This window comes from Hylobates moloch, unplaced genomic scaffold (assembly GCF_009828535.3).
Source record: "Hylobates moloch isolate HMO894 unplaced genomic scaffold, HMol_V3 SCAFFOLD_21, whole genome shotgun sequence".
Lineage (NCBI taxonomy): Eukaryota > Metazoa > Chordata > Mammalia > Primates > Hylobatidae > Hylobates > Hylobates moloch.
Window position 1 is genome coordinate 32,783,771 of NW_026652296.1, and position 26,166 is coordinate 32,809,936.

The window sequence follows — 26,166 nt, forward strand, 5'->3', positions numbered from 1 at the left end:
GTCACAGGACTGGGGCAATCCAGGGGACTGAGAGGGAGTGTGAGGATGGGAGGTGGGGCTACCTCTTGCTGTTTCACATTAGAGACCAACTGTAACACAGTCCATGGGCCTGCAATCGTCCCCTTTTATCATCTGGCATAATGCTTGATGTAGTTGTCCACTTTATTCTGGAAGTCCTCCTTGTCCTGCAAATGACGTTCTGCAGCTTCAATATTCAGTGGATCATCAAAATTCAAAAGGTCAGTAAAGAAAGAGTTTAATCCCCAAACGACATCCTTTAATGTTCTCATGGGAGCCCAGCCAGTGCCGTCAATTGAATGTTCTCTCAGTAAACTCAGACATATTTCCCCTGTCTCTGTGATGTTGGGGTGTCAGATCTTGGTCAGGCATTTTACTTTGGGAGGCACTATGTTGTACACATCGGGAACTTCAGTTTCAAACTGAAATTTTCCACCCTGGTAGTAACCCTCATCTGGAGTTACTGTTAGCTGAAAACAGTGAAGCTTGTTTGGATCAGGAAAATACACTTTACATGTACAAGGTAAATTAGCTTCAAGTTCTGCAACCTCTGTAGTCCCAACTGCTAAGTGAGAGGATCACCTGAGCCCAGGAGGTCAAGGCTGCAGTGAGCCAGGACCGCACCACTGCACTCTACCCTGGGTGACAGAGTAAGACCCTGGGCCCCCCCCGAGACAGGTGAAACGGGCCTGGCGCCCAACACCATGCCTGGCCTGGGTCAGGGCTGTGAGACGTGGCCCCTCACAGCCACACTGGCTCCTGGCAGTGGGGACCTTTTTCGTTTTTTTTTTTTTTTTTTTTTTTAAAGGGTCTTGTTCCATCACTCAGGCTGAAGTGCAGTGGCACGGTCATGGCTCACTGCAACCTTGAACTCCTGGGCTCAAGTAACCCTTCCAACCCGGCCTCCTGACTAGCTGAGACTACAGGCATGTGCCACCATACCCAGCTAATTTTTTATTTTTTGTAGGGACGGGGTCTCACTATGTTGCCCAGGCAGGCTAGTCTCTAATTCTTGTGCTCAATTCATCCTCCTGCCTCAGCCTCCCAAAGTGTTGGGATTACAAGTGTGAGGCACTGCACATGGCCCTCTCTTGCCTTCTATTCCCCCAAGGGCACCGGCTACCTGCAAGTTGGCAGCATTGAAATGTCTGTGTTGACCCTTTCAGAAGCCAAGACCCCTGTGTTACACAATGCGAGGCATCCTGCAGAGACAGCATACCCACAAAGCCTAGGGAAGCAAGCACAAATACTGAAGCAGCCACTTACAATCTCTTTTGTTCCACAGATAATCCATCTTCCTGGATCACTTTTAAAGAGAGCCCCGAGTTATCCTGCTGTTGCCAGAGGGAGAAGACCTAAACAAAACAGAATTTGAGCAAAGAACACTTTAAACCCAACAACAGGATATGGAACCCACGTGGGGATTTGATGGTTGTTGAAAATCTAGACTGTCACTGCAGAGAAAATGACTATAACAAACAAGTTTGCTTCAAAAATAGAGGCCTGAAGCAATTTTGTTCTGTATTTTTAAAAACCAGAATGTCTTTCTGGGTTACTCCCCAAGGGATTCTGCTCCTTGAGAGGTCAGGAAGTATGGAGAAAGGGGTCGGGTAACACTGTCCTCGCAGCAGAGGCATGTTCTCCTCTAGGGAGACAGAAAGGAGTGGTTCAAGTAACTCCTGCCAAGAGACAGAGGGATGGCTGAAGAGAACCTAAAGGGCCGTCTTCACTTTCCCAGATTGAAAGGACAAGCACAAGGAGGTAAAAAGGTCCAGCAAAGGTGGGAGACACAGACTGGGCTGAGAAGCTATTCTATAGCCAAGATCAACTCTTGCATCCTCTATGGTCTGCGAATCTGACCTGAGGGAGGAACACTGTCTCCTCACAAGCTGCTGTAATCACACCTTTCCAAGAATTCCCACTAGTCATGAGGCTGGCCATCAGTTTGGCTTTGGCTATTGCTTGGTCTCTAAGTGGGTCGTACCATTCTTGTAAGCTCCCTCATCTATGCCATCTGTGCTGAGCACCTATAACGTGCAGCCTGCCAGGTGGTACCATTCGCAAGGGCAGGGACTGACCCATGGGGAAGGAGAGTATCGGGTGGCAAAGAGAACACTAATTCAGTAGGTAGGGCCCAACAATTCAATAAATTAGCTAAATAAGAGATAACTCTAATTAGGATTTAAAGGACAAAGTAGATTTTTCTTAACGGCTAAAAACCCTCTTATTCAGTTTCTTTAGGCTCTCACCTCTCATTGCCAACAGCACCACTCCAGAACTTGAAGGGATGAGAAGCAGTCACCCCACACCAGCCAGCCCTCCTAACTCTCCGTCTCATCACTTCACTGTTAGCCCCAAGATGATGCCTTACCATTTAAATTGCTAGGGGTAAAAAAACGTAGTAGTAGTTTTGCTGAATAATGACTGATGTTACCTCTGAGTAAAATGCTTGGTATATCTTCAATTTGGGGAAAAGGGCAATCATCAGAAAATTGCTTGATCCATGGAAATGAACTGGGAGGTGAGGAAGCAATGAGCTTTTGAAGTCTATGAGAAGAGCAGCAACAGTACTGGTGGAATCCTAAAGCAAAAAGGAGGGAGCATCAGCAAGAAGGGCATCTGCACAATTACAGTACTCACAACTACTGCCAGAACACACAGGATCAATTTCAGTACAATTATTGTCACATTATGTAGTTCACTGGGGTTCAGTATAGATGTGCTTTACTTATAGGAGACATAGGAAATAAAAGGATTTTTTTTTGAGACAGGGTCTTGCTCTGTCACCCAGGCTAGAGTGTGATGGCTCACTGCAGCCTTGAACTCTCAGGCTCAAGCGATCCTTCTACCTCAGCCCTTCAAGTAGCTGAGCCTACAGACACATGCCACTATGCCTGGCTAATTTTTTTAAACTTTCTGTGGAGACAGGGGCTCTCTATGTTGCCCAGGCTGGTCTCAAACTCCTGGTCTCAAGTGATCCTCCCACCTTGGCTTCCCCAGCTGTTGGGATTACAGGGGTGAGCCACCACCCCTAATCTGGATTTTTTCCCCTAAACTGAAAATGTCATCTCAAAATTCATTCTAGGATATTAATCCCTTATCAGATATATGATTTGTGAATATTTTCTTCCATTCTGAGGATTGTCTTTTCACTCTCTGGATAATGTCCTTTAATACAGGGAAGTTTTAAATGTTGATGGAGTCCAATTTACATATGTTTTCATTTGCTGTCCGTGCTTTCGGTATCACATCGAAGAAATCATTGCCAAATCCAGTATCATAAAGATTTTATCCTGTATTTTCTTCAAAGAGTTTTATTGTTTTAGCTCTTTTTTTTTTTTTTTTTTTTTTTAGATGCAGTCTCACTCTGTCGTCCAGCCTGGAGTGCAAAAGCGCAATCTCGGCTTGCTGGAACCCCCGCCTCCTGGGTTCAAGCGATTCTCCTGCTTCAGCCTCCCGAGTAGCTGGGACTACAGGTCCGTGCCACCATGCCTGGCTAATGCTTATATTTTCAGTAGAGATGGGGTTTCACTATGTTGGCCAGGCTGGTCCCGAACTCCCGACCTCATAATCCGCCCGCCTCGGCCTCCCAAAGTGCTGGGATTGCATATTGTTTTAGCTTTTAACGTTTATGTTTTTGATCCACTTTCAGTTAATTTATTGTACCGGGTATAAAGTAAGGGTCAAACTTCATTCTTTTGCACACGGATATCTAGTTTTCCCAGCATCTTTTTTGTTTGTTTTTGAGACAGGGTCCCACTCAGGGGACCTGTGCCCAGGATGGAGTGCAGTGGTGCCATCTTGGCTGACTGGCCTCCGCCTCCTGGGTTCAAGCAATTCTCATGCTTCAGCCTCCCGACTAGCTGGGATTACATGCGTCCGCCCACCACACCCAGCTAATTTTTGTATTTTCAGTAGAGACGGGGTTTTGCCATGTTGGCCAGGCTGGTCTCGAACTCCTAGCCTCAAGTGATCTGCCCTCCTTGGCCTCCCAAAGTGCTGCGATTACAGGCGTGAGCCACTGCGCCCGGCCTCTCAGCACCATCAGTTAAAAAGACTGTCCTTTTGACATTCAATGGTTCTGGCATCCTTGTCAAAAATGATTTGATACAAAAGTTTATTTCTGGGCTCTCCATGGGTCTAGTCCACTGGTCCATATGCCTGACCTTTTGCCAGCAGCAAACTGTTAGGTCACTGTAGCTTCATAGTGAGTTTTGAAATAAGAAAATGTTACGTGTTACAACTTTATTTTCTTTTGCAAGATTGTTTTAAACAATCAGGGTCCCTTGAGAGTCTATAAATTCTATATGAAGTTTAGGATGGGTTTTCCTATTTCTTTTTTGAGACATCGTTTTCACTCTGTCACCCAGGCTGGAGTGTAGTAGCACAATCTTGGCTCACTGCAACCTCTGCCTCCCAGGTTCAAGTGATTCTTGTGCCTCAGCCTTCCGAGTAGCTGGGATTATAGATCCGTGGCCACCACACTTGCCTAATTTTTGTATTATTAGTAGAGACAGGGTTTCACCATGCTGGCCAGGTTGGTCTCAAACTCCTAACCTCAAGTGATCCGCCCGCTTCAGCCTCTCAAAGTGCTGGAATTTTAAGTGTGAGCCACCGCGCCCAGCAGGGTTTTCCTAACCGCAAAAAATGCCATTGGGATTTTGATACGGACTGCACTGAACCTGTAGATCATGTTGGGCAGTACTGTCTTAATATTAAGTCTTCTGAGTCATGAACACGGATGTTTTTCCTTCATTTAGGTTGTCTTTAATTTTTCTGCAATATTTTTCAGTTTTCAGTGTACAAGTCTCTCACTTTCTTGGTTAAATTTATTCCTTAGTACTTTACTCTTTTTGATGCTAATGTAAATCGAATTGTTTTCTTTTTTTGAGACAGGGTCTCACTCTGTTGCTCAGGCTAGAGCACGGCGTGGCATGATCACAGCTCACTGCAACCTCTGCCTCCTGGGCTCAGGAGATCCTCCCACTTCACCTTTCAAGTAGCTTGGGACTACAGGCACCTGCCACCATGCCTCACTAATTTAAACAATTTTTAAGGCTGGGTGCACTCCAGCCTGGGTGACAGAGCGAGACTCCATCTAAATAATAGTAATAATAATAATAATAATAATTTTTTGTAGAGACAGAGTTTCACCACGTTACCCAGGCTGGTCTCAAAGTCCTGGACTCAAGTGATCCACCTGCCTTGGCCTCCGAAAGTGCTGGCATTACAGGCTTGAGCCACTGCATCCAGCCCTGGAATTGTTTTCTTAATATTTTTATCAGATTGTTCATTGGTAGGGCATAGAAATGCAATTCATTTTGAAAAAAATTGTAAAAACAGAACAGAGAAGAAAGTTTTAGAAAAATTAATCGAAAGTCCCATCACCTAAACCCAACTACAGCTAACATTTAGTACTTTTGTTTTCCTTTCTTTTTCAGAGACAGGGTCTTGCTCTGTCTCCCAGGCTGGAGTGCAGTGGTACAATCATAGCTCATGGCAACCTCGAACTTCTGGGCTCCAGTGATCCTCCCACCTAAGCCTCCCAAATAGCTGCGACTTCAGGCATATGCCATCATGCTTGGCTTTTTTTTTTTTTTTTCTTTTTTTGAGATGGAGTTTCGCCCTTGGTACCTAGACTGGAGTACAATGGCGCAATCTCGGCTCACTGAAACCTCCGCCTCCTGGGTTCAAGCGATTTTTCTGCCTCAGTCTCCTGAGTACCTGGGACTACAGGTGCGCAGCACCATGCCCAGCTAATTTCTGTATTTTTAGTAGAGACGGCATTTCACCATGCTGGCCAGGCTGGTCTCAAACTCCTGACCTCAGGTGATCTGCCCTTCTTGACCTCCCAAAGTGCTAGGATTACAGGCGTGAGCCACCACGCCCAGGCCCATATCCTGTTTTTAAAACTTAATTTATCATCACCATTAGCCATGTTATCATATACTATCAGTAAACACTTCCAGTGACTGCACTCTCTTCTCCTCTTGGGCCACCCACACAAGTTGACATGAGCTATTCCAGTTCTCCTCTGCCAACAGTTCCTTAGGACTTATTCCTTAGTATAAATTGGTATGCTTTAATACTATATTAGTATAATTTAACAATAAATGCTAAGTTACTGTTACATATGATAGCACGAGGTTGTTTCTGATATAATTTCTCCTATCTGTTAAGTAGCCTCATGTCCTCTGAACATCCCTGACTGGGACTCAGTGTTTTCATGTTAATAAAGATACAACTCTTTGCAGAAAAAAAATATTAATTCATTTGTCTAAATCACCAAAAATGTTTTTCCCAATTTTAAAAATTTGCCTTTTGAAATACTTTTTAAAAATTATATATATACACATATATGCGTGTGTGTTTGTGTGTATATATGTGTGTGTATATATATATATATATACATTTTGAGACATTCTCACTCTGCAGCCCAGGGTGGAGTGCAGTGGTGTGATCTCGGCTCACTGCAACCTCCACCTCCTGGGTTGATGCAATTCTCCTGCCTCCGTCTCCCAAGTAGCTGGGATTACAGGCGTGCACCACCACGCCCAGTTAATTTTTGTTTAGTAGAGGCACGGTTTCACCATGTTGGCCAGGCTGGTCCTGAACTCCTGACCTCAGGTGATCCACCTGCTCCAGTCTCCCAAGGTGCTGGGATTACAGGCATGAGCCACTGTGCCTGGCCATAAAAAATTATTTTTTATTTTTAATTAATACATAATATGCATATATTTATGGGGTATAATATGTTGTTTCAATACATGTATACATTATGTAATGATTACATCAGGGTAATGAATGAGAAATCCATCACCTCAAACATTCATCATTTAGAATCTTCTCTTCTAGCTATTGTGAGATCTCAACACCTTATTGTTGACTGCAGGCACCCTACTGTGCAACAGAACACTAGAACTTACTCATCCTTTCTAACTTTGTATTCATTGATCAATCCGTCCCCATCCCCTAAAATACTTTTTAAAGGGTTTTGTATTACTAATTAGTCTGATAAATTTTATGATATACCCATACAATGGAATACTACTTAGCAATAAAGAGAACACAGCTATTTACATATACAACATGGATGAATCTAAAAATCACTATGTTGAGTGGAAAATGTCAGACTCAAAGGTTACAGAATAGATGATGTTCATTCATACAACATTTTAGAAAATGCAAACTAATATATAGTGACAAAAGCTAATCAGTGGTTGTCTGAACCCATGAGTGGAGGGAAAGATGAAAAAGGGCATGAGGAAACATTTTGGTTTGATTGTAAAGGTGGTTTCATGAATGTACACATCTGCCAAAGCTTTAAATGGATACAGTTAGTTGTATTTACAGTATACTTCAATAAGTTAAATTATCAGCAAAAAATTTTTAAAAATCAGTAACTGGTCAGCTGGATGTGGTGGCTCACGCCTGTAATCCCAGCACTTTGGGAGGCCGAGGTGGGTGGATCACGAGGTTAGGAGATCAAGACCATCCTGGCTAACATAGTGAAACCCCGTCTCTACTAAAAATACAAAAACAAAAGTAGCCGGGCGTGGTGGTGGGCGCCTGTAGTCCCAGCTACTCAGGAGGCTGAGGCGGGAGAATGGCGTGAACCAGGGAAGCAGAGCTTGCAGTGAGCCAAGATCGCACCACTGCACTCCAGCGTGGGCAACAGAGCAAGACTCTGTCTCAAAAAAAAAAAAAAAAAAAAAATCAGTAACTGGTCAAATTTGACAAACTTTTCCTTTAGAATTTCTTGTATTGTTTCTAAGCTTCAGAAGTCTTCTGACCCCTAGAGGTTTAATAAATATTCATTTTTATATTCTATTTGTGAAATTTAAATATATTTAATTTTAATCCCTCAGAAGTTCATTTTGATTTTTGGTAGAGGTAAGAGTCTATTTTTTGTCGAAATTAGCTACTTATCATCCCAGTACTGTGCTTTTCATGATGCATTCTTTCTTCCGTGATATTAGAAGACTCTTTAACCTAACAGCAAAGCTTTAATCTAATAGGGCCATCCAATGTGTCCAATTGGTCTGCCTACATTTCTGAACAGCCTTTAAGGCTGCAGGCTCTATATGGAAGAAAAACTTCCTCACAGAATTCGTTTTCTGAGCCATCTGACCAAAATACCTCACATAGTCTCTGTCTTAGCTCCCAGACAGACTGGTTTTGAGGCTGAGACCAGGCAGAGTGACGAGCCTGCCCTCTGCTCTGGTGTTGCACTGAGACAAGCTGTGCCTTGGCCACAGGGTAAAGGCTAGGGGAAACCCATCGCTACCCTCTTCCCCTTAAGGTGAAGGGGAAGTGTTAGTGCAGACTGGTGAACTTAGAGGATTGTTATAGGATGGTAGAACTTTTATGAAGCTGGAGAGGAAGTCTGGGTGTGTGAGGGAGGAGGGGCTAAACTTTCACGGGGAAAGTGAGCCATTTCTGTCCCTCTTGGCTCACTTACAATCCTGTCCATGCTAATGTGTATGCGGAACCTCATCAATACCACAGGATGCAGCTCCTTTCTGGTTTTTCAGTGGGTGAGCCTTGTGCCCCTGGACCTGGAGGCCACCCAAGAGGGGCCACTGGAGGCCTTCTCAGCCTGCTTTATAGTCCTCTTTAGGGTGAATGAATTGGGCATGGGGAGCTGCTGGCCCTTCTGACCAGAAGCCCTTTCTAGGTAAGCCCTTTACAAGCAGTGAGGTTGATGAGGCTCATAAGCGTCTTCAGAATGCCCAGGCCTCTCCACAACCTCCCTCCCTGCCTGCCTCAGTGGCTGTGCTGGTTCCTGACATACTGCCCTGTGGTAGTGGAGGGGAGAAAGGAGTTATTTAGTTTTCCCCTCAAAAGTGTGAGCAACTTTCCGACCAAAAAAGCCACTGACTAGTACAACACCTACCCCATCATAGAAGGAAATGGAATTCATGTGATCCTTGGAAATGATGATACTTCCATGACGACAGTGAGAAAACAGAAGGCCACTAGAGAAAAAATGAACATTCCCTGGAAGGAAAAGAGAGTTGGTCAGAGCTGGAGGGCTGGGTGCTGGGGGTCAGATTCCAATGTCCTCTTGCACAGCAGTGTGGTAACTAGAGGCCAGTATCAGTAGCAATTACATTATGCGATTTGTATGCTGAGCCCTGTGCTCTGAGGAAGCCAAAGTAACCTCCCAGAGCCTCAGAGGGAAATGAGGCATCAGATGCAGTCTTTGCATAAGAATTGGAAAAACAAGTGAATAAACTATCAGCTAATGGGGAGAAGCAAAATTCACATTCCCTTATGGGTATCTTCCAGGGAAACACACTAAAAAAGACTTTGGGTATATCTGCTCCATTACTGAGTTTACAGATTTTCCCTTCTTCTGCTTTGCCAGAAGCTGGCTCAGCCCTAAAGAGACCACATCCCTCATTTAGGGCCTGAGAAGGAGCACTTGGGTCTCAGCTGAAGACTGGTGAAGGGAGCTTAAGGTCCCTGTGACCAGCAATGGAACATTTGAGTTAGGTAATGAGTAGGTTCTGCAGACACCGGGGGGCTGCTCTTCTGTAGTTCACAAAAGCAAGATGGATGGCAGGTAGACATGGATGTGGGTTCCTTGGAACAAGGATTCAGGTCTAAGGAGAGCTGTTGTTTCCTGGATGGTCAAGGTCATATGGAGCAGCTCAGTATAGGCCCTAGGGAGCAGACCATGGAAAAGATGGACAACTAAGATGACAAAGATTAATGCTGGGCCTGGGCTTGCTTTGGAGACACAAAAGCAGCACCCAAAGCACCCATAAGACTCCTAGGTGAAGCTACTCTCTGGGGCTGGTCCAAGCTGAATCTTCTATTCCTGTAACGGTTTTTCTTTCCATATTTCCGCACATAGAGAGGAGATAAAGTAGTTCTTAAAGCTCAAGGCACAGGTTTGAATTTATTGTCATTAAGACCTCATTGCCAAGGCAAAGGCCAAGAGATAAATAAGTGAAATTGATTCCTTGAGTTGTAGCTCCAGAAAAGCAGTGCAAAGCTCTGGAGGTTGGAATGACAAGAGTAGCAAAGGCCAGGAGTCTGAGGGCTGCCTTCGCATCCTGGGTGAGGAATCTGGAGACTGCAAGCTTTGAAGGCTTCCTGAGGAGGTGAAGTTTCAGAAGGAAGGGAGGGGCCTAGTTAGTATGTATTCACAGGGGACAGGAGAATTGAAGGGAGAAGGAGGCACTTTTTAGGTACAAGAAGAAGAACTGGCACCTGCCTCTCATGGAAGAACCAGATGCCCAGTCAGAGGGACATGCCAACCTTACCATCTGTGGCAGCCACAGCCAGTGACTATCTGGGTTCAAGCTCTGGAAACCTCTACCCTCCAACAAGTAGCCTGGCTTTCTGTGCACACTGCCTTTTCCTGAGGCCCTCTGAAAAGGAGGCTACTCATGCCCCACCCTCATCCTGTACCAACCCTAAAGTTCCTCCATGCTGCTCCCAGACCATTCTCCCCAACACCACAGCATGTTACTTTCATTCCCCTAGAGACACAAGCCCCTCCCTCTACTGCTCACACCTACTGCCCTCCTGACCATGCCATATTTCAAATCACTCTGAATGTGCTCAGTCTTCCCTTCCAATGCCAACACTCTCATTCCTTCTTAGAGCAGTAAAGTTGCACCCAGAATGTCGTGACTTCTGAAATCTCCAGCCCAGCAGCTACTCTCTGACTCCAGCACCCCATCCCCTTTTTAGCTGTCTCCCTCCCCACACCCCATCCTCTGATGTCACTGAGCCTTCACAGTCATTGGTATTCACATTTTCCCCTATTGCTCAGAAATTTCTGATATTCTTCTCATCCACATCAAGAGCAGATCCTCTGGGACAGGACTTAACCTTTAATCTTTGTTCTGTTAAAAGAAAGGAATGGGAACAGGTTTCACGCAGCATTTACTAAGCACCACACATGTCATACATTATAGTTTTCTGTTTTCACAATTGTAAGAGGTGGTATTATTTTTTCTCATAGGACAGATGAGAAAACTCAAGCTTAGAGAGATTTCCCCCAAAATCACAGCATTACTTGGTGGTGAAGCCAGGTATAGAACACAGGTTTGTCTGATGCCAAAGACACTATATATATTATGCTTGTGCCTTCAGTTCTTTCATGCCTTTTTTCTTTCAATTCTCCTCTGTCCAAAGCCCAGCTGTGGTGAATCTGATGATGAGCCTTCTCTGCTCCCTCAACCGCAACAGGCCACAGTGCTGTCCCGTAGCCTGTTCACTGCTGTCTCCCTACTCCTTCCATCAGCCCACAGAGCTCATCCCAGACCTTCAACACTCTCCTAAAACCACAACCCCACCAACTCCCGCCACAAGTTGACTCTACTTACTGTTTCCAGAGATAAGAGGGCTCCACAGGTGTCACGAGGTAGAAACTGCTCCTACTGCTGAGTGGTTAGTACCTGCACCCTTCCCTGTCCTGGGTACCCCTCTACATGTGTACTTTTGAAGTGAACCTTTTCAGAAACAAGTCCAGAGCCACTTGAAAGGCCTCCTGGACAAACCTCAAAATCCTGAAGCTTCCAGAAAAAAGCACAGATTGGAGAAGCTGGCACATTCCATCTACTCAATAGGAAGACGGGAAAGGATGAGTGAGGTCATCTCCAGCATTTCCTCTCCCACTAGACTCTGAAGCCTCAAAACAAAATGGAAAAGAGGAAGACAAATTCACAAGACAGTGCTGGAAAAGCACTCATTATGGGGCATGGGCCAAGGCAAGGTCTCAGTAAACAGGATCTGATTTCAGTACTGTCCTGTGATCTGTCCTGTGATCGCAGCTGCCCCTCAGCCTGGTTCTGTGAGCAGTAACTCTGCCATTATTCTCAGAGCACACATGAGATAAGTGAAGTAACTTACTGGGTGGCCCAGTGCCTGTGCTCTGGTCTCAGATCCTAATCTGCTTGAAGCAATAACTCTTCTGGTATCTGCTCTGGACTCTTGACTGTCAGAGAGTGGTCTGAGGGCCATACCTTTGCAGGGGTTCACAGGGGCCAGGGCAGCCAACTCCTGAGGAGATCTCCCTGACTCTTTGTGCCATCCTTGGTGTCCTTAGTGGATGAACTCTGTCCTTCCTTCTCCATTCTGTAAGTCTGAAAACCCAGGATAAGAGGAAGTTTCCCATTACTGTCCCAAAACCAGGAGGACTGCAGTTTGGTTGTCTTTGATTGAGCTCTGTATCCCTGGAAGTCCAACAAAAGAGGGATGAGCCCTCAGGGTAAACCAAGATACCAAGCAAATGCCAATGAAGAATTTCGCTTTCCTCTTTCAGAAAACTGGCTGTACAAATAAAAATCTTCCAACAGTCCAGTCTACGTGAGGAGGGAACATTTATCACTGCTGGGGAAATTTATGACGCAATGGCTAGATGATTTTCATCCTGTGTCTATAAATGTGTGTGAAATGTACACACAAGCTTTAAATAAATAATAAAAAAAAAAACTAAAGCAACAACAACAAAACCCAGATGTCTATGCACTCACCACTGGGCCTAAGAAATTGAGCATTACTAGCACCGTTGAAACCCCCTGGATGTCCTCCCTCAAGGAGAGCCCTTCTCTTCCACGCAAGGGGAACAGCATCCTGAATTCTGGATGGTTTTACCACAGTTGAAAGTATCTGTACACTGTGTATTACTTAGTTTTGTCTGTTTTTGTTTTTATATAAATGAAATCCTAATCATGTACTCTTCTGTGACTTGCTTACTTCTCCTGACATTCTGTTCCTGAATGTGACCTATGTTACGAGTAATATGCAGCTATACAGTTCCTTCATGCTCAGTGCTGTACAAAACTTTACTTTTTTATTTTTTTTTTGAGATGGAGTCTCACTCTGTTGCCCTGGCTGGAGTACAGTGGTGCAATCTTGGCTCACTGCAATCTCCACCTCCCAGGTTCAAGCGATTCTTGTGCCTCAGCCTCCCGAGTAGCTGGGATTACAGGCACACACCACCATGGTCCAGCTAATTTCTGTATTTTTAGTAGAGATGGGGGTTTCACCATGTTGGCCAGGCTGGTCTCGAACTCCTGACCTCAGTTGACCTGCCCACCTTGGCCTTCCAAAGTGCTGGGATTACAGGTGTGAGCCACCGTGCCAGACCAAAACCTTCATTTTTAAAGTGTCCCTCCAGCCAGGTGCGGTGGCTCCCTCCAGCCAGGTGCGGTGGCTCATGCCTGTAATCCCAGCACTTTGGGAGGCTGAGGTGGGAGCTTCACGTGAGGCCTGGAGTTCGAGACCAACCTAGCCAACATGGTGAAACTCCATCTCTACTAAAAAAAAAAAAAAAAAAAATTAGCCAAGCGTGGTGTCACATGCCCACGTGACTCCTCCTCCATGCATACATGGTAGGGGCTAAGCTCTCTGGTAGCTCTTATAAGGGCACCACATCCCAACAGACCTTGCCCCATATTCATGACCTCATCTAACCCCTATTTCCTTCCAAAAGCCCCATCTCCAGAAAACATCATTTTTGGGGTTAAGGCTTCAACACTGGAATTTTGGAGAGGACACAAACATTCAGTCTCTAATGTGATAAGGCAAGTTCCCACCTTGTTTTCTTCTTCAGGAGTATCTTTGCTCAAAGTTACAGACATTTTTATGTTGGCTTTTCAGGATTTTCAAAAAACTTGTTGGGTTTTTTTTTTTTTCCTGAAATTGTGTTAAATTTAAAGATCACTTTGGAGAGAATTGTCATTTTTACCATGTCAAGTAAGTAAACCTGAGTTTTCTAGTCCATGAATGGGTTGTGTGTTTATGTCATTTTTAATGCCTTTTAATATAGTGTTATAATTTTCTCAGCCTCCAGACTGTGAGAAATAAATTCCTACTGTTAATCCACTCAGTCTGTGGTATTTTGTTATGGCATCCCAAGCGGACTAAGACACCATATAGAAATATGTTATCTATCTAAAATAAGACAATGTGGTATTTTCTTTCCCAATGGAACAGAGAGCCTATTAATAGATGCACACATAAAGAGACTTAATTTATAACAAAGCTGGCACTGCCGATCAGTGGGAAAAGAATGATTTTTCAATAACTGTTGCTGAGACAGGTGGCTACCTACATTTAAAAAATGAACTTAGACTCCTATCTCATATCACTTTCACAAAGCAATCCAGGTGGATTCTTTGAAAAATTATATTTTTATAATTCAACAGAAAAAGTCTCAACAGATCTAAAATATATGAATCACAAAGGAAATGATTATCTTGATTACATTAAAACTAAGAACTTTTATTCATTAAAAAGCATCAGAAATAAAATAAAAACACAAGCCACCAGGTGAAAGAAATATTTGTAATATACTGAATTGACAAAGAATTAGTATCCAAAATCTATAAAGAATTCCTGGCCAGGTGCAGTGGCTCATGTGTAATCCCAGAACTTTGGGAGGCTGTGGCAGGCGGATCACCTGAAGTCGGGAGTTCGAGACCAGCCTGACCGACATAGAGAAACCCTACCTCTACTAAAAATACAAAATTAGCCGGGCATTAATCCCAGCTACTCGGGAGGCTGAGGCAGGAGAATCGCTTAAACCTGGGAGGCAGAGGTTGCAGTGAGCCAAGATCGTGCCATTGCACTCCAGCCCAGGCAACAAGAGTAAAACTCCATCAAGAAAGAAAAGAAAGATGAACAAACGAACTAACGATCGAGAGAAAAAGATAGAAACAGAGAAAGAGAAAGAAAGAAAAGAAAGAAAGTAAAGAAAAGAAAGAAAGAATTCCTAAAACAGACCAGGCGCAGTGGGTCACGCCTGTAATCCTAGCACTTTGAGAGGCTGAGGTGGGCAGATGACCTGAGGTCAGGAGTTCAAGACCAGCCTGGTCAACATGGCGAAACCCCGTCTCTATTAAAAATACAAAAATTAGCTGGGCATGATGGTACGCGCCTGCAGTCCCAGCTACTCGGGAGGCTGAGGCATGAGAATTGCTTGAACCTGGGAGGCAGAGGCTGCAGTGAGCCGAGATTGCACCACTGCACTCCAGCATGGAAAACAGAGTGAGACTTAGTCTCAAGAAAAAAAATTCCTAAAATAAACAAGAAAAAGGCAATCTAAAAGAAACATGAGCAAAAAACAAGAACAAGTATCTAACAGAAGGGAAGTATAATAGCTTGGCCAATAAATAAAGATGGTTCACTAATAATAAGAGAAATGTAAATTAAAATCCTAATAATAACAGCACTGCACACTCACCACAGTGGCAAAATTGGCAAAACAGCAAGTGTCAGCCAGAATATGGAAAAACTCAAATACCTGTATGCTGTTGCTGGAAGTATAATTTGGAACAATCAATTTGTAAAACAGTCTGGCCTCATCAAAAAAAGCCATATGTGGGCTCATACTAAAATTCCAAATTTTTACTCTTCATTCCAACCCTACAGAAGCACTTGCCCATGTGGACCAAGAGACATGCACACGAATGCTCATGACAGTACAGTCTGCAATACCAAAAAAAGCCTATATTTACTTATTTATTTTTCAGAATCAGGGTCTTGCTCTGTCAGCCAGGCTGGAGTACAGTGGTGAGATCATAGCTTACTGCAGCCTTGAACTCCTGGGCTCAAGCCACCCTCCAGTCTCAGCCTTCCAAGTAGATGGGACTACAGGAATACGCCACCATGCCTGGCTAATTTTTTTTTTTTGGGTAGAGATGGGGTCTTGCTGGTCTTGAACTGTTGGGCTCAAGCAATCCTCCTGCCTCAGCCTCCCAAAGTGCTGGGATTACAGATGCTGGCTAATTAAAAAAATTCTTTTGTAGAAACAAGAGTCTCACTCTGTTGCCCAGGCTGGTCTTGAACTCCTAGCTTCAAGTGATCCTTCTGCTTCAGCCTCCTGAGAAGCTGGGATTACAGGCACAAGCCACTGCACCTAGCACAAAAACTATAAATAACCCACATGTCCACCAAGAGTCAAAATGATACTGCATGTTCATACAAAGGAATACTATAGGGCCATGAAAATGAGTAAGCTATATGGCTTACATACAACAAACTGGATGAATCCTAGGAATACTGAGCAAAAAAAGCAGGTCTACAGTATGATTCTATTTGTATTAAGTTCAAAACAAGATATTGTCTAGGGATATAGGCATGTGTGGTAAAACTCTAAAGCAGGTTCCTGAGGATTAGGTACTGGGCAGCCTGCCTGGCCACAGACAGCAGGGCGGGGAAGAGAAGGGCACATGAAGGACACGAATGAAGGGGAAGTTGAAAAGCAAGACATCTTGTGATAGCAGACACCTCTAACTGGTGAAGAGAAACAGTTCTAGAGCTGAAAAAACTTCAAGGTAAAGGAAGTACCATTCTCTTTTTTCTTTTTCTTTTTTTTTTGAGACGGAGATGATTCTTGTTGCCCAGGCTGGAGTGCAATGGCACAATCTCGGCCCACCACAACCTCTGCCTCCCAGGTTCAAGCGATTCTCCTGCCTCAGCCTCCCGAGTAGCTGGGATTACAGGCATGCGCCACCACGCCTGGCTAATTTTGTAGTTTTAGTAGAGACGGGGTTTCTCCATGTTGGTCAGGCTAGTCTCGAACTCCCGACGGACTTCAGGTGATCCGCCCGCCTTGGCCTCCCAAAGTTCTGGGATTACAGGCATGAGCCACCGCACCCTGCCAGGAAGTACTATTCTTTTCATCTGTAAGTAATTGCTGGGTGAAAAATCAGAAGAACTGTACTATCCTCCAGACTTGGACTACCCTCTAGATGCTGCCATTAACTTGTACTACATCTCAGTCAGGGTGAGGGGGCTTTAAAAAAAAAAAGTATGGAAAAAAATAACAACTTGCACAACATGAGGCAAGTTTTCACCTTCTATGGGACTCTGGCTATGAAGATCAATAGAGATAATGCATCCTGAGGAGCTGAAGATAAGTACCTTCAGGGGATGGTAACAGATAAATTTCAAGCTCATCACAGTCCCAAGTAAAGGCAGATTTATAAAGACACTAAAGACACTTGAACTTCACGACCCCTTACCTGCCCAAGTCCCCTTCTAAGGCTCTAAGAAGAGCCCTAATCATTTTGTAGTATTTTCCTCAAGAGAGTCCACAAATGGTATAAACTTCAAGCCCCACAAAACCTACATCAGCTCCTGATCTGAATCCCAAAGTGGTAAAATGCTTATCCACAGGAAGGGGAGACTCCTGTTTAAATTCTCTGCTTCTATTCAATTTCCCTGCCTCAGAAAATCATCTCCTAATTCAAACTAGATTCCCCTCAGGAACGAAGAAAGTTTAAAATTTAAGTTCTCAAAAGACTATGACTAATAAGGCTCCAGAAATCCCTGGCTGTGCCCTTTATTCTTGCACAGAGACCTTAGGATACACTGAATCTTGTTGGATAACTCAATACAATGCAAGACTATTTTTCTAACAAGGCCCTTTGCTAAGAAGGTGCAAACTAATTTTGGCAAATATCCCGGCTAAATATTATAATTGGCTCAAGGATGACAGAGCACAAACCACCTCTGTGTTGTGCCTACAATCTGCTTTCAAAACACTATGCAATCTTGCCTCAAGGCTGGTAGTATTACCACACACTCCCTGCCTTCAGCAAATGTTCTTAACTCCTGGGTTCTCTGCACCAGGATCTGGAGAGGCAGATATGCAGGGACAGATGTGATAACAAATGCCATTACCACTCCAGCAGTATGTGGATAGAAAACCAGAACTCCTTGTGCTTTGTCTTCTGTGTGAATGAAGGGGCAGAAGCTGAATCAGTGATCTGAGAACAGGGAGAGGAATTTGCCATCGGATAGAATATTTTCAACAAGAAGAACAAATCATCCAGAAAGGGGATTTGCTTAGTAAAGGTTGAGGAATTTGTAGAGTAAGTCAGAACTCCTCCCTCACATAAAGGCTATATTCAACAGGGAAAGAACAGGATTCATAAGAAAATGTTATTTTGAGGAAGCCAAAGAAGAACTTGCAGTAAATCCCTGTAAAATCCATGCAAGACCAACAAGGTTTCTGAGGATTTTATATGAGCAGAAACACTGCCAGTTTGGATTGAAAGGGACAGAGAACGTATAAAATTGAAGGAGACTGTTGGACCCTCAAAATTCTACTGGCAAGAGGCAGGCTGTTAAAACTACTCAGCTACAAACAAAGTACTACCTTTCACTGAAAAAGGAAGGATGACAGCGGTATAGCTACAAGCCCAGAGGGTGGAGCCATAAACCAAGAGCAAACAGGGTAGAACCAAGAGCCCCGAGGCAGAGCTGAGAGCCAGAATTATTCCCAGGCCTTGAAACCTAATCAAGGAACTGAAGTCTGCCCAGCTGGATTTCAAAGCTGCCTTGGGCTGGTGACTCCTTTTTACCTTCTGTTTTTCCTCTTTGTGAACCTGAAGTCTATGCCAGTCCCACCTTGTATGTTGGGAGGGCTGCGGGCAGATGACTTGTCTCTTTAGTTTCGTAGGTCCACAGACATGGAGAGAACTATGTTCAGGAGCTGTAGACAGATTACACTCCCAAGCCTCATTTACATGGGACTTAGATGATCTTGATCATGAGATTTTGGATATTTAAGCCCATGAGATTTAGGACTTCGAACTGTAGCCATAATGTGATGAGACCCTTGGGAGGAGGTAATGAGGGACATGAATTATAGGGGGCAGAGGGTGGGCTGGGATAGGCAAAAACTTAAGATGCTGATAGCAGAAGAGGAATTAGAGAGACTCAAAGTGTGTGAGAGATTCAATACAAGAAGGTTCTTTATAGCTGAGATGGAGGGGGTCACAGGGCAAGGACTTCTGGGAGGAGGAGCTGAGAGGATCCCTGTCTGACAGCCAGGAACAAAATGGGGACCTCAGTCCTACAAGCAAAAGGAACCAACATCCTTGCTGAGATTGGGAGAAGATTCTTCCCCAGAAGCTCTAGATAAGAGCCTAGTCTGGCTGATGCCTTGACTTTGACCTCAAGAGATCTGGGTCCAGCCAAGCCTGCCTGAACTTCTGACCTGGAGAACTGTGAGATAATAAGAGGGTGTTGTTTTAAGCTACTAAATTTGTGGTCATTTGTTACACAGCAAGAGAAATGAATCCAGATTCTGTTTAGGTCCACAAATTCTATTTCTGGAAATGCTGCTGCCCTAGCCCATTCAGAGAGCTAACTAACCTCAGGCAGCAACAAAAGGACCAGGTACAGTTCTGTGATCAGCCCTTCCTAGCATAAATTTCCTCATCTACAAAGTGGGTGGGTCAAGAGAGAAAAGCTGTAGGAAAACATTTCTGTACCACAACTGTGTTCAAATAGAGGATGTATTATTAATTACAACACCCATGCTGCCGTCTGCAAATGAGGGACCCAGACATGGCCAAGAACATTAAAGTCATAGCTCCTTACCTTCCTCAGGCCAGGACTGTAGATTGCTGGAATAAAGATATGCTCCTTCTCCTCCTGTTAGATAAGTGCCCAGGAAAGACTCATCCCCCTTTAAAAACAACAACAAAAACAAAAATCCAGAAAAGAATAGGTGATTTATAGCATAAATATTCGCAGAATCAAAAGTCCTGCCCAATTATGTCCGTCTACAAAAGCTGAGTCAGGCTCAGATATGCCCAGTGTATTCCATGGCCTTTAGCATTGTCTGGCTCTTTGGCAGGTTACTGGCATCCTTGATTTGTGCTGAGAAAAAGAACATTAAGATTCTCTCTGAGTCCAGGCATCAAAGCCCACAATGCTTGTTCATGTTCCAGTGGATTTATTTCCTTTGTGAAAATGGAGGCAGTTTCTCCTTGGCCTAAAGCCTTGATGTCTCAGCTCTACATGTCTAGGCCAATCTGGGATCTGCTTTTAATATTATGGGGAGATTTTTTAAAAAACACCAAAAGGCCCTGATGGAATAAAGAATCCCTCTAATTGTATCCCCCATAAATGGTTATTTCTAAAGCTCTGCTGGGAAGGGGAGGAATGCAAATAAGAAGTGAAGACAACATAGTGCAAATCTTTTAGATTAGTAGTGAGATGAAGCATTTTAATACCTTTATGAATTGCTTATATTATCTTTTGATATGATGTTGACACTGAGAATAAGAAGGCTGCTTACCCTCACTGCTTGCTGGGTTTTCTCAGACAATTTTACTTCATTATCTTCCACCTGTGTCCAAAAGGAATGCAGATTTTCAGTCAACTACTTCAAGGGAAAACCCTGCTAGGTCTCCCCGCTGTGTTCAAATATTTCCAGGACACTGGCTGGGCAGTCCTTCCACCATGTCCATGTCCAGTGCTCTCAGGCCCTGACACACCTGAGATGTCTGCTGGTCACCAGGGCTCAGAGCCCAAGGCCATGGTGGGGTCTCTCACTAGGACCTGAGGTCCAGCTAATGAGCTTATGACAAGCAGAGGGGATGTGTTAGTCTCCACCTATATTTCACTTCAGAAAAAAACAACTGTTTTTAGGGATGAAGCAAAGAGAATGTATTAAAATATTTTCAGAGAATGTCTTCTCATTTAAACACGTTTAGGTTAGAGGATAACTCTCGGTCTTCCCTGTCTGTGTGGGAACTGTAGAAGCAGAACGTGAGCACTCTCAAGAAGGGACTCAGCCCATTAGCAGACTCATTGCTGTCACACCTTCTACATTCCAAGGCCCCAGTTTCAGACCAAGTCCCTCCCACTGAGGAAGATGGGACTTTTCTACAAGTAGAGAGATGTTGCAGTAAAAACTCCGTAGCAACCACTCTACCAGGGAAGCAAGTCACAGGATCCACTTCTCATGATCTGTGTGACTTTGGCCAGGCCGTTCAACTCCTAAGCTCAGTTTCCTCATTTGTAAAATGAGGCTGTTAATTTCTTCCTTTCCCAATTTAACAGTGACCCACGTAACTTTGTTCCTTTCTTTTGAAACTTTTCTAAGATTATAAGAGTTAATGGAACTAGGTTCATTTGTATAAAGAGAAAGGGCTGGGATCAAAAATTCCATTCCTGAACAACAGCTAGTTCAGGAACTGACATCCCACCAGGGGCCCAACAAAGAGGCTCTTCCTCAAATGTTCACCCTGATTTCTCCACAAGTAGGTCCACTTCCACCTGATGAATGACACTAACCAGCCAGGAGCAGAATCTGGGTACAGCAGCAGTCAGGACTATGGAGCTGGTTTCTGTGGTAACAGTGCCATCTGCAGGAAGACCACACACATGCCAGTTAATTCCCTACCACCTCAGCCTGCCTCGCAGGCCTCAGACCCTAAATGCCCTTCTCAGGAGCTAGGGTTCTTTTTTTTTTTTTGAGACAGAATCTTGCTCTGTCACCCAGGCTGGAGTGCAGTGGCGCCATCTCGGCTCACTGCAACCTCTGCCTAGCAAGTTCAAGCAACTCTCCTGACATCCTCCTGAATAGCTGGGATTACAGGTGCATGCCACTATGCCGGGCTAATTTTTGTATTTTTAGTAGAGACGGAATTTTGTCATGTTAGTTAGGCTGGTCTCAAACTCCTGACCTCAGGCGATCTGCCAGCCCCAGCCTCCCAAAGTGTTGGGATCGCAGGCAACATGGCAAAACCCCATCTCTACAAAAAATATGAAAAATTAGCCAGGTGTGGTGGTGTGTCTGTGGTCCCTGCTACTCGGGAGGCTGAGGTGGGAGAATCGCTTGAGCCCAGGAGGTGGAGGTTGCAGTGAGCCGAGATCATGCCACCACACTCCAGCCTGGGTGACAGAGCAAGACCCTATCTCAAAAAAAACAAACAAACAAACAAACAAAAAACAAACCCAAAAACCAAGAAACAAAACTTTTGGGAATTAGTCCATTTTACCATTACTTTTTAATTTTTATCAAAGTAGTATAGGTATACATATTAAAGATCAAAGAGAATTATCAGGCTCATTCTACCATTCTTTAGAATATTTTCATTCCTTAGAATATAATAATTCTTTAGATATTTTGCCAATCTAACAGGTAACAAAACATATCTAATTATTGTTTCAAATTGCTTTTTTTTGAGACACAGTCTCACTCGCACCCAGGCTGGAGTGCAGTGGTGCGACCTCAGCTCACTGCAACCTCCGCCTCCCGGGTTCAAGCGATTCTCCTGCCTCAGCCTCCCGAGTAGCTGGGATTACAGGCACCCACCACCACGCCCAGCTAATTTTTGTATTTTTAGTAGAGATGGGGTTTCACCATGTTGGCCAGGCTGGTCTCAAACTCCTGACCTCAAGTGATTCGCCCACCTTGGGCTCCCAAAGTGCTGGGATTACAGGCACGAGCCACTATGCGCAGCCTTCAAGTTGCTTCTTCTTGACTACTAGTGAGGTTACATATCTTCATTTATACATAGTCCTCCTCTCTTTTTTGTTTTCCATGTCTGTGAAGTGCCTGTTCATTTTTTTTGCTCATTTTACTATTGGGTAGCTTATCTTTTCTTATTAATTTTGTAAGAGTTCTTCATAAATTAGGATATACACCCTCTGTTCATCATTAATGTTTCTCTTTTTTTTTGGAGAGAGGGTCTCACTGTGTCACTGAGGCTGGAGTGCAGTGCTGTGATCATAAGTTCTAATATTTTTACTAGTTAATTGTTGGCCTTTTGCCTTAGTTTATAGTTTATTTTGCCGAAAAAAAAAAAAAAAGGCTTAAGGCTTGCTTTCTAGAGATCACATATACTTACCCTTTTCTTTAACTAAGATCTGAGAAGTCAAAAATGATTCAGAGAAAACCACAGATCCTAAGCAACCATTGCCTCCCAGTAAGTCAGGAATGTCATAGACGGTCATACAAGCCTGCATCAAATGAGAAACCAGTTAGATCAGTTACCAGCCCAAAACTTTCAGAGAGAAGTCCATAAGAACGAGACCACAAAATACTGCCTAAAGGAACATGGAAAAAGAGTACTGAAGAGTTTCTAGGGAAAACTGGAGTTATCCTAAATATATCTTTGAACTTGGAGGTGACCTTAGGATCACCCAGGCTTCCCTGAAATTGCTCCCTGAGCAGAGACACACTTGGGCTATAAGGAAAGTATCCTTATGTTCCCATATATTCCCTCAAATTGCTTTATACTGACTAGGCACAGTGGCTCTTGCCTGTAATCCCAGAAATTTGGGAGGTCGAGGAACCCAGGAGTTTGAGACCACCCTGAACAACACAGTGAGATCCCCACTCTACTAAAGAAAAAATTAGGCTGGGCATGATGACTCATGCCTGTAATCCCAACACTTTGGGAGGCTGAGGCAGGTGGATCACTTGAGCCCAGGAGTTTGAGACTAGCCTGGGCAACATGGTGAAACCCCATCTCTACTAAAAATACAAAAAAAAAATTAGCCAGGCATGGTGGCGTGTGCCTGTAATCCCAGCTACTTGGGAGGCTGAGGCAGGAGAATCACTTGAACCTGGGGGGTGGAGGCTGCAGTGAGCTGAGATCACGCCACTGAACTCCAGCCTGGTCAACAGAGCAAGACTCTGTCAAAAAAAAAAAAAAAGAAAGAAAGGAAGAAAGAGAGAAAGGAAGGAAGGAAGAAAGAAGGAAAGGAAGAAAGAAAGAAAGAAAGAAAGAAAGAAAGAAAGAAAGAAAGAAAGAAAATAGCCAGGCATGGTGGCGTCTGCCTGTGGTCTCTGTTATTCAGGAGGCTAAGGCAGGAGGATTGTTTCAGCCCAGGAGGCTGAGGCTGCAATAATCTATGATCATGCCACTGCACTCCAGCCTGGGCAATGGAGCAAGACCCTGTCTCAAAAAAAAAAAAAAAGCATGAAAGCTATCAAGCTTTTATGGCCAAGACAAATAAAAGCAGAGGCTTCAGTAGTCTGGAAACAAAATTAGAACAACTCAGAGAGCTCCCAAATGTCTGGTAAGAAAGCCCTAATTTATCAGGTAAAAACCAGTGAAAATGAAACAATTCTGGGAAGAAGCCAGCAGAAGAAAGAGAAAATGATGTTAGCTAGAGCTAGAATCTGTGATGACCAGGAAGATCTGATGAGGGACATGGGATAAGTAGCACAAGGACCTGTCCCCTCCTACCCTGAATAGCGGTGAGCAGTGGGTGCTGGTGCAGATCTCCTGAGACTAAGTCCACTTTCACATATTGTCATCCTAGCCTGGGACCCCTGTCCCACCCCTAAGGACAGAGACAAAAGATCTGAGGCTCTTGAACGGATTGCTGAATTTTCAAATAAAAACTTAAAGAGGGCACAAGGTTGAAAGGAAAAAAACCACAGTTAAAGCCAAAGCCCTTAATTTTCCATATTATGATGATAATAGGATATACAAAAGAGACAAGTAAGCTTCTATATTTGAGTTAACTTTCTTTTCAGGTTTGACAACCGGAAGGTTTATCTAAAGCTGTCTCAAAGGATTTCGAGCATCTGAAGACACAGAACCCTCCTGAGCTACATGGTCCCTCTTAAGTGACAATGGCAATCCTATGTCTTTGGTTCCCAGACCAATCAGGTGGACAGATCCTGGGGGTTCCTGATCCTTCATGTTTATTTTTGGCCACTGGTATTGAGGAAGGGAAGAGAGGATATTAAAAAGATAACATAGCATTTGTTGGACACTTGTTACGTACTTCCCACCATGTGGCACGGGGAAAGAAAAAATACAGCATGGTGCCTGTCTTCAGGAAATCTATAATGTATAGCTGGACAAACAAGGGTATTCTTATACAAAGGTCATCATATGACACATTATGATATCATATGACACATTAGGATATAATTATTTCTTAATTTGTGTAGTACAAACTGCAACTGCAAGGACTATAGGAATACTTGTAGGGAGAAATCAACAGGGAAGGCTTTGGGGAGGAGATAGAACTTCACCTCTGGATAGGAGGACAGAATGTAGACAGAAAGCATCAACTTCCTGCCTCTTATTTCCTATCTCATTAGCTGTGCATACTTGACGCAAGACTATGATTTTACTGGATTCCTAATCACCTGCTACTATGCAAAGCATCTTCCAAAGCACCGAGCGAGAGTCCAAGGAGAGAAGTCAGGGATTTAAAGTCTAACAAGGAGATAAAGTATTATCACCTAAATATCAGAAAGTATTTCCCAATGTTTTAATGATATCACAAAAAAGTCTAAACCAGTTCTAAAAGAACATCCACACAAAATGTTGACAGATGGGGACCAGGAACATTATAAAAACATAAATTACAACCTTAAAAAAATTACCCTTGTTGTACTATTCTCTGTAGATAAGTTAACACTACTGACAGTAACTTTTGAGTTACTTTTCCACAGGTGATGGTGATGGGGATACGCTTGTACTAAATTATCCACAGCTGCTCACTCAGTTACCTGGGACCAAAGTTTTTTTGGAACTAAGGATCAGGCAGTGGTCACAGAACAGACTCAAGATATAACACATACCACGAACAGAATCTTGGCTGGATATGTACCACCCTCTCATGCACCATTTGCCAACCTTCTTCACATCAGGATGTTCTGGAGTAAAGGGAGGACTCAGCTTGTGGCTGAGAACAACTGGCCTAGAAACTCTGGCTCCCCTTCGCCATGCCATCCCACCCCAGGGACCATTATCTCAGTGCATCTCCAAACCATCCCCCCAGCACACAGGTTGGAAAACGTTGCTCTGACTACTCTACTTCATGGCAGACCCAGGTCCCTGTTGATTATTGGCCATTTAAATAATTATAGTCATGTATCACTTAATGACAGGGATACATTCTGAGAAATGCGTCATTAGCTGATTTAATCACTGTGTGAACATTATAGAGTGTATTTAAACCTAGATGGTATAGCCTACTACACACCTAGGCTAGCTGGTATAGTCTATTGCTCCTAGGCTACAAACCTGTACAGCATGTTACTATACTGAATACTGTAGGCAATTATAACACATTGGTAATATTTGTGTATTTAGGCATATCTACACATAGAAATGGTGAGTAAAAATACAGTATTATGATATTATGGGACCACTGTTGTATCTTCAGTCCACTGTTGACCAAGATGTCCTTTTGTGGTACAGGACTGTAGTTAATTTTCCCAGGTTTCCTGTTTTTGTTTGTTTTCTGAGACTAAATCTCACTCTGTCATCCAGGCTGGAGTGCAGTGGTGCAATCACAGTTCATTGCAGTCTCAAACTCCTGGACTCAAGTGATCCTCCTGCCTCAGCCTCCTGAGGAGGTCAGGCTACAGGTGCATGCCACCACACCTGGCTAATTAAGAAA

At 43.8% G+C, this 26,166-nt stretch overlaps 1 protein-coding gene across 2 annotated transcripts in view; it reads right to left on the bottom strand.

Moving 5' to 3' along the window:
* DNAAF9 (dynein axonemal assembly factor 9) overlaps positions 1 to 26,166 on the bottom strand; it is a 160,836-nt gene that overhangs the window by 48,431 nt on the left and 86,239 nt on the right. For both annotated transcript variants that reach the window (XM_058432850.1, XM_032142449.2), the window contains exons 17-23: positions 22,641 to 22,752; positions 21,082 to 21,152; positions 20,081 to 20,131; positions 19,378 to 19,465; positions 8,915 to 9,018; positions 2,453 to 2,599; positions 1,285 to 1,373 (exon numbers count right to left, since the gene is read on the bottom strand). In XM_058432850.1, the coding sequence (XP_058288833.1) occupies positions 1,285 to 1,373; positions 2,453 to 2,599; positions 8,915 to 9,018; positions 19,378 to 19,465; positions 20,081 to 20,131; positions 21,082 to 21,152; positions 22,641 to 22,752 (662 nt within the window). The remainder of the gene's footprint in view (positions 1 to 1,284; positions 1,374 to 2,452; positions 2,600 to 8,914; positions 9,019 to 19,377; positions 19,466 to 20,080; positions 20,132 to 21,081; positions 21,153 to 22,640; positions 22,753 to 26,166) is intronic.